The sequence below is a fragment of the Austrofundulus limnaeus genome, unplaced genomic scaffold (assembly GCF_001266775.1).
Source record: "Austrofundulus limnaeus strain Quisiro unplaced genomic scaffold, Austrofundulus_limnaeus-1.0 Scaffold244, whole genome shotgun sequence".
NCBI lineage: Eukaryota > Metazoa > Chordata > Actinopteri > Cyprinodontiformes > Rivulidae > Austrofundulus > Austrofundulus limnaeus.
The window spans coordinates 627,981-637,263 of record NW_013952646.1 but is presented as its reverse complement, the minus strand read 5'-3'; the positions used below and the strand labels follow the sequence as shown (position 1 = coordinate 637,263).

Here is a 9,283-nt window from a genome sequence, read left to right as displayed (position 1 = left end):
TAATAGTAAACCTGTTTAAGTTTCTTTTAAACTTTGGGCCAGTGAGATGCTAATAAATCCTGATAATCTGGCCTTGATCTTGACAGTAAAGTAAAAACAATTCTTTAAAAAAAACGTCAATATAATTTATCTCTGAGCAAATGCCGGTGCAGATTTTCAGTCATCCAGGACATGGTAAAACTGAAGAAAACTGAACAACTGTAGATCACTTCTGTAGTTTTAGTTCAACTGCAGAATATAATGCAAGTCCAGCTGTTTGTTTTTTAGCCTCAGCAGATACAGTACGTACATCATTCAATGCTGACATTAGTCCAATAAAATATGTTTGTGCTGTGTATTGCTGTAGAAAAGATTTTTGCATATATTAAAGATTTCTTTCACCTTCATCAATGAGAAAGTCTAACTTGATGCTCACATCTGGCAAAAAAAATAATGATAAACTTGAAAAGACAAACTGTTTACTGAACTTTACTGAACTTGCAGACGCCTGTGATTAAACTTATGACAGAGTGAAACAAATGATGAACAGCTGCGATGCTGTGTGTCACTCCTCGCTTGTCGAGGAATAAATCAGAACAGCTATTATTTGACTAATTGTTTCCCTCTCATGAGGAYAATTGTAAATTGTTCTGCGGTTGCCACGTAACTTCATAATAGAGAAATAGTACTGAAGGCAAAAATGCTGTGTGAATTCTGGGTGATGGATGAATGCTGAAATTCGCTGAGGAAGCTAAAACTGAACTGCTAATTAAAGAGAAACACTAGCTAAAAGCTGAAAGTAGCAAAAGAAAGTCTAAAAGCTAAATGTAACAAAAGGACAGCTAACTACAGGTTGGTTTAAGGCTAGCAAAAAGTAGCAAAAGCTTAGCTAAAAGGCACAAGTTAGCAAAGCTGGCCTCAGCTGGTACACAAAGAAGACATTCAGGAGTCTTCCTTCAGAGATGCTTGTGATTCATGCTGWTGTGGAAACTTTTTCTGAGGGAAAGGGAGGATTAGGAAGCTCTGGAGAGTCTCGCATGTTTTCAATCGTTTCTTTTCAAGTTTTTGAAACTTAATTTGGTTTTTATTTGCTCATAACTGTCAGCAGCTGAGTTCCTGATTCACACTCCCATTTTTGATCACAGAGTTCCCGAGATATTAAATGTACACTAAATTATAAGGACAGGGTTAGCGAAACTTCAAAGTCTAACTGGGAATCCCCTATATTTTATTATTTGTTTGAGCATTACCAGAATACAGAACCAGATGTCTTTGATTTCTTCTTGATTTAATGCATTTAGCAGATTAACACACGCCGGGGAAGCTTTCATTGCACCCAAACAAAATAAGCGGCCAGCTTACTCATTGAGTGTGATTGGTGTTTCTCTTCTGAACAACTCCTCTTATGAACATTTTTACAGTAAAACAAACAGAGATAAAAAAGGAGAGAATGTAATATAACACTTTAAACCAACAAGATTTATTTTCCTAAAATAATTTCTTTAGAGAGGATTGTCACAGTGTTAACAGAAAAATATGCTTTTTCATTTTACATTATAGATTAATGTTTTCACCCAGCCTTGGAATAAACCAATCAAAGACTTTTACAGCCAAGAATGTAAGCCGGACTTGTTAGAAATTTACTGTGAAAACAACACAAGTGTCAAGGCTGTTGGATAAGAAAAGAAAAAAAATAAAGCGCTAACATTCTTCAATAAAAAATGCATTTCACCTGCCACCTTTCATGCCAAAGCTTTAAACTGAAATCATTTTTTTTAGAAAAAAAAAGAAGTTGTAGCCGTTTTGTCAAATCCTAAAAGTATTAGGATCTCTGGCAGTAAGTTTTATTAAATTATTATGGGTTATGAGACGTTTTGCAAACAGACAAAAAGTTAATACATAGAGAGAGATGAGCCTTTCGTGACAGATAGGTGATTAAATTTTTTWAAATGTTTAAAATGATCTTGGATCCTAGCTGCAGTATTATGAGAGGTATAAAGTAAAGTACAAACTTTGTCACTGTATTTAAGAAGCAATTTTGGTTATCTATACTTTACTTGAGTAATTATGTTTCAGCTTACTTTTTACTTCTCCTTACATTTTCACACAATTATCTGTACTTTCACCCACATTTGCATGACACACATCACGTCACACTCCAGCCCACTATAGCAGATGTACAGTATACATCCTAGTATGAAGATAGAAGAGAGTTATATATGCAGCTGAAACAGGAAGTCTAGTGCATCCTGTTTTTCAACAAAAGTATTTTAATATACCATTATAGTCAATATGAAAAATGTGTTTTTGGGGGGACACCACCCAATAAATTTGACATTCTAACCACTCACTTTTTCCTAATACTTTCACTTTTAATACTTAGGTACGTTTTATATCAGAAATTTACTTTTGTTACTTAAGTACAGCAAACATCAAATACTTTAAGAYTTTCACTCAAGTACTATTTTTAGAGAAGACTTTAACTTTTACCAAAGTAATTTTATAGTCAGACACTTGTACTTTTACTCAAATATTACCATGATGTACTTGTATTATATATTTTTACATTTATGGTGACAGATTGAGAGACATGACAGCTGCGCCTACGACTACCTGGAGGTCCGTGACGGCCCGCTTGAAACAAGCCCTCTRATTGGTCGGTTCTGTGGTTATGACAAACCTGAAGACGTGCGCTCAACGTCACACACGCTGTGGATGAAGTTTGTCTCCGATGGGACGGTGAACAAGGCTGGTTTCGCTGCAAACTTTTTCAAAGGTGTGTGAAGTTGACTAAGAAGTGTGTGTGTGTGAGAGGGGGAGAGAGAAAGAGAGAGAGAGAGAGATTTGTTTGCCTCTGTTAAACGCTGGCTCTTGTGATTTTCAGAGGAAGATGAGTGTGCCAAACCAGACAATGGTGGATGTGAGCAGAGGTGTGTGAACACTTTGGGCAGCTTCAAGTGTGCCTGTGACCCGGGTTACGAACTGGCCCCYGACAAGAAGAGCTGCGAAGGTGACTGCGATGGTGCAGATGTAAAGTTTGCGTGTTTGCACTCTTTGTGTTTCTGCAGGATGGAAGTTCAGCTCGTACATAAAAACATCCGAACACATTCCATCAACAGGAAAAAACACAAAAGGCACAAACTTGCATGCCTACTCRTTCCCATGCCATACATCCCATCAAAGTGCTTTCATTTCACCAAAACAGAATAACAACATGTAACGACCTGCGCACTGAAACAAAGGAGCAAAACGCTTCTGAGGCTGAGAGAGAGGAAGCTGTTAGTGAAAAATGTGATTTGAGGGTTTTCTGAAGAGGAGTAGTGGCTGCCCTGAGAAGACTAGAATGTGTTTGTGTGAGGATTGTGTTGTCTGTTGTTCTGTGTTTTCTGTGTCACCACCTCTCAGTTCTCCTCAGCTTGTTTTCCTGCCTTTYCTCAGTTAATCATCCTCACCTGTCTGTGATCACCAATCTTCCTTCCAGGTGTTTGTCATTTCCTCTCTCCCTCTGTTTGTATAAATACTGGTCATTTCCTCCATATGCTCACTGGATCATTGTATGGCATCGTCCATCTGTCTCATTCCCCTGTGTTCCTCCGTGACTCCTTGTATTTTAGTTTATCTGCTGCTCCATCAGCCTTTTGCTTTGTTAAATAAATTTCTTTATTTTAACTCTTATCCTCCATCCGGACTTGGGTTCATTTCCCTGCATTAAACCTGACAGATTGCTTGTCTGTTTCTTTATCTGTAGTGTTAGCAAAATGTTTCATAAATACGTGGACATAATGAAAATTTCAGAAATTAATTACTAAATGCAAATCTACAACTAATTAGCTTTTGGAGTGAACCCAAAGCAAGATGGCTGCAAAAGATATGCAACCTTAAAGGGACAATGTTATGTGTTTCTCAGGCATACATTTAAATACTATACCATAATAAAGTATCTATGTCACCTTTAGCTGTTATTAAAATGCTGTTTTTGTGTTAAATAGAAAATAAACTTATCTTCTCATCACTTCCTCTTCTAAATGCCTTGAAATTGGCCTCCGTCTCTTTAAGAACCACCTTCCGCTTCTGTCTCGCCCATTTCGGTGCGGGGGTGGGGGGGACGCGCTCGCGGGGGTGCTATGATGCAGCTTATTTGGCATCTGAAAATACATTTCCTCAAAGGTATTTTTAATCTGAAAAAGAGCTTCACTGAGTGTGAAGTAGTGTTGAGAGCTCAGCAGACAGTTAGGTTTCACTTTCACTTTCACCTGAGAGCCTGCAGGAGTCATGGCCAGGGTGTGTGGGGAGGGAGGGGGTGCGCTCTGCCATGAGGAAGCTCGGCTTAAAGACACGTCCCAGGGGCGTTTCTGGTCCCAAAAGGCGTTTCTGGTCCCCACCTGTTGTTTTGCTCCTCAGCATGGCTTCCTAAAAACGCTGCAGGATTTCTCAAACATGCATGAATGAGTCAAAGCAAGGCTTTGGGCATGTTTTTTATGAGAGTATAACATTATAACAAGTTGATTTTACATGATATTGCCCCTTTAACAATCAAAAAAATCTTCTAACTCCATCAATTTTACAGATATTGAGCTAAAAYTGAGTGTGTCGGAAGCTGAGAGTMATTTCAAACACRTACACTGAATGCKCCACATTATGTAAGATCTTTGCTTAAAACATTGGCRTTAACTGTTGGCTTCAACCCTGTTTGCCTGTTAGCAAAATATCATGTGACTCACTGGATGAACTACAAAGACAGTGATTCCTAGATACACGTACAACTCGTTAACTTCTGGAGTTAACCCGGTTCAAGATGGCCACTGCAACCAGCTGGTTTTATAAACACAAAAATAACTATAACTAGTCAGATTGACAGATACTGAGTGAAAGCTTGATGTGGTAGTAGCTGAGAGTCATTCACAGTACCACAATACTGCCAGAGTTGTAAAGTAACTAAGTACAAATACTTTGTTACTSTACTTAAGTAGAAATTTTGGTTATCTGTACTTTATTGAGTAATTATTTTTCAGCGTACTTTTTACTTTTACTCATTACATTTTTACAAAATTATCCGTACTTTCTACTCACTACATTTTTTAAAAAGGGAAGAAGTAGAAAGTCGTTACTCCTATTTAATTCCAAGTTGTTATTACTTAAAAAAATACTATCCTGATAAATTGTGTCTCCTGGATAGAGTGAATTTAATTGTGGTTGGATGAGAAGTATAAATATATAGCATTCTGACACTATTAGCTTGTACACAACCCATCACAGCTGCACGCCGTTAGAAAAAATATTTTTTGGAGAAGTCACCTCCCAATAAATGTCATTTAGGAAAATCTAACTGCTCACTTTTATTCAGTACTTCAGTATTTACTTTTAATACTTAAATAGATTTTGTGTCAGAAATTTACTTTTGATACTGAAGGACAAAATAAATCAGATACTTTGACTTTTACTCAAGTAATATTTTTAGAGAAGACTTTAACTTTTACCAAAGTTTTTTTATGATAAGATACTGTACTTTTACTCAAGTATCACTTTGAGGTACTTTATACAACAGTGAATACTGCATAAGCTTGTGCCTAAAATCATAGAAAATATTTGACTAAAATAGCTATAACTGTCATTTCTTATGACAAGATTATTTTAATCTAAAAGGCATGAGGTGTTTTGCACTCCTTCGAGCAATGCTAGGTCTGGATTTATTTTACTATAAAGTTTTGTTTGTATGTGTGTCCTTGCAGCGGCTTGTGGCGGTCTCCTGTCCAAGTTAAATGGAACTATAAGCACTCCCGGCTGGCCTAAAGAATATCCACCCAACAAGAACTGTGTTTGGCAGGTGGTGGCTCCCAATCAGTACCGCATCTCCATGCAGTTTGAGGCTTTTGAGCTGGAGGGCAACGAGGTTTGTGTGCCCGTGCGACTGTGTTGCTACCCTCAGGGTTGAGTGTTGCAAGCCACCCCCTCACTCTGGTTGTGTGCTTTAGGTTTGTAAATACGATTACGTCGAGGTGCGGAGCGGCCTCTCGTCTGACTCTAAGCTGCACGGGAAATACTGCGGCTCTGAAGTCCCCGAGGTCATCACCTCTCAGTACAACAACATGAGGATCGAGTTCAAGTCAGACAACACAGTTTCCAAGAAAGGCTTCAAAGCTCACTTCTTCTCAGGTAAGACCCACCTGTGAGCGTGTGTGCATGGTTAGAGTGCTGCATTTAGGGATCGCTAAATTGAAGTGAGAGTGACTGGAACACCCAGAGTGAGCAGACGGACATGGGAGAGGTGAATTATGGTGCAGGAGTGGTTTGTGGGTTTGATGCTKAACACCACTGGAATCCATTGAGTCTGCCAGAACCCAAAGCTGATATCTCAGCACCTTCGCCTCCTACTAACTGTGTCAGTTTTAAAGCTGTGAGAGATTTCAATGTTTGTGTCTTATTAAGTGTCAGTTTTAATATAAACACAAACAGGAAATGTAGTATTCACCCTCTGTAAATAGTTTAGTTCTGTTTGGATTTTTTTTTAAAATCTTTATACAAGAATACATGTTGAGTTTTGTAGATATGAAATCAGCAAAAACACATTTTAATACCTTGTATGTTTGAATTGTCAAGGTTTTTTTCAGTTTTATTAAAGTTTGAATTTTTGCTCTCTGTAATTTTTGAAGAAAGATTAAAAATGATCCGTTTCCAAAAGACATGGTTGGATTTAATGTCCAGGCAGTTTAAAAAAATACAAAAACAGGATTTTAGAAATAAACCTTGAAGAAATTTATAACAAAGTCTTTAATCCTTTATAGCATAAGTGAAGTTTTGTTGTTTTGTTTATACATCATGTTTTGTTTAAAATAGGCCCAAATTTCTCTGTGCTAGATTTTAAAAGTCAAATATGATGACAAACACAAAGAATTGGCATCTCAAAAGAAGACATTTCTAAATGTTGCCTTTGATTGCTATTGCATGTTAATCTTTGAAATAACTGCCACATATTTCAGTTCACAGGTAACACATACACTAAGCGCTATGTAAGATTTTTATTTATCTAAATGCAACATTAAAGCTTGACGTGTCATCATCAGGGAATAAAAAATCTTGGGTCTATCTATCAGCGTGAAGCATTCATTAATCTGCAAGTTTGCAACAAATGCAGCTACATGTGTAGCAAATATTTTAATATCGATTTTTGTAGGTGATTTGATGTTATTCATGTGACCTTTTGTGACCTTTAAATCCTGCTAAACAGATCAAAATGGTCTATAAAAAAACGTTTCCCACTCTTGTTTTTAGAGGGACCCCCTCCTACAAGCATGAAGTGTTCTCTCATGTCTCCATGCCTCGACCTCTGCTGTGCGTTGCGGTGTCTCTTTACCTAGTTTAGTATTTAGTTTTATGTGTGTTGGAAAAATATGCGTTGTTCAAAATGGTATGTCCGAATAAACAGGATTCAGCTGGATTTCTTCTTTAAAACTTTATTTTCAATCTTCTGACTCCAGTCAGTCACATTCAGCGCTCAGCAGCACAGGCCTCAGCGTACAACCTTGGGCTGAATCAAAACAAACACGGGAGCTCTGCTCTGAGCAGACACTCTGCAAAACACTGACAACTTCTTTTTACTATATAATGAATTGAGCTTATAATGTTCATCCCTTCCTGGTTACACCCCAGAGGTGTTACCTTTTACATCAGACGTCAGAACGTCACTCAGTTTTCTTTAGGCTAAGAGAAAGACACATGGTAACACACATACACCATCTCTTTGTCTGTTTTAAACTTACAAACTGAAATGATGAGAAAGTATAAAATACAAAACTGAATCTAATATTCATTTAATCAGTTACAAAATTTCTTCATGTGTGTGCGGCTCTTCCTACATGTCTGTCATGCTGTGTCTCCTGAGCCTCCATTCAGCCAGCCTCCTGCACCCACCCCCCTCGCTCTGACCTCTCCCCCCTCAGACAGACTGGCACTGTGTCAGAAGCGTATCTTTGTTTTTGAGTCATGCAAGGACCTAAAGCCCGGCCGGTCTCCGACTCGTGGTCCCATCAACAACAAGCTGGCAGCATCGTCAAAGGTCAAAGGTAACACGACCTCACAACTGTGACCTGTGATTGTCTGCTGTAAGATATGAGGGAATGGATGGATCCTGTTATGGTGATGAGGAGTGCTGCTCCACCCATTCTCCTTCAGCATAAAATACTCTGTGTCCCAGTTTGGAAAAAACAAACATACTACAAAATATTGATTAAGACTGAGCGACATCTTAAAATTCTTGCTTTAATAAACTTGCATCATAATGATGTGATGTTACCATGAACTCATTCTGTAGTTTTCTCTCATTTAAATGAATGATTTCATATAAGCTGCAACTAAAACCCTCTTTGTTTTGTTAAAGTTGCATTATGGATCAACGGTGTCCACTAACAAAACTTTGTTTAATTAATTCTCTATTAATAATTTTAGAAGGATGCGTTTTTTTTTACCTATTCAAAGGTACGCAACAAGCAGTTTTGTTTACGTCCTCACAGATTTCCTCCTCTCTGTTATCTGCTGATGAAGAAATCAATGACAAAACGTCAGATTTGTTGGAAGAACATGTGTTGCTTCACTTACATGCATGTGTTACATTTGACATTGTTACACAAGGAGCGAATAAGAACRAAATATTGGTTTTAATTGTGTTGCCTGCAGTATATTGTTTGAATAGGAAATGCACTCATAGTTTTGAGCAAAAGTATCCCTCATCTGTTGAGACATGGATCAGTTTGTTGCACAAATCTTAYGCAGTTGATCCTTAAAAATCCACAAATGATTTTTTTTCCTGACAATAAATAAYTAAGAAATTTTGATTCTTAAAACAGGTTGATTTATGATTAAAGTTGTGTCGTTCTTTCTAAAACATATATTTCATTTAGACCCTGCTTGTTGGTTCACTTACTGATGTGTTTCATTTTCTTTTTTCAAATTATGGCAAAGAAAACACTGGACGAGTTCAAATTTTGAATTGTCAATGTACAATAGGACTTTAAATGTGCAAGGGATCTATAATAGAAAGCGCAATTGAACGTTTTTATTTGTGAAACTATAATTTTGTAACTTAACTCTGCTGTTTGTGAGGGAGTCAAATTAGTTCAATAAGATGTTCTACAGTGGGGGCTTTGATTGTGTTCAGACTACTAAACGTGCACGGGAATAAAGGGGTCCAGTATTGGGGTGCCATTTGTAAAGTTACACAGTCAAAAATTACCACCAGTATTTTTGTTTTATTTAGCCTTTTATAAGAAAAAAAKAACATATTTATTTTTCAAAGTCAGTTTTTTACCAA

At 37.4% G+C, this 9,283-nt stretch overlaps 1 protein-coding gene across 1 annotated transcript in view; it reads left to right on the top strand.

The window, feature by feature from the left end:
- The window catches only part of tll1 (tolloid-like 1), a gene marked incomplete in the record, with an annotated part of 57,723 nt that overhangs the window by 32,897 nt on the left and 15,543 nt on the right, over positions 1 to 9,283 (top strand). The window contains 4 exon segments of the mRNA XM_014020209.1: positions 2,560 to 2,755; positions 2,864 to 2,989; positions 5,709 to 5,869; positions 5,952 to 6,132. Coding sequence (XP_013875663.1) covers positions 2,560 to 2,755; positions 2,864 to 2,989; positions 5,709 to 5,869; positions 5,952 to 6,132 — 664 coding nt within the window.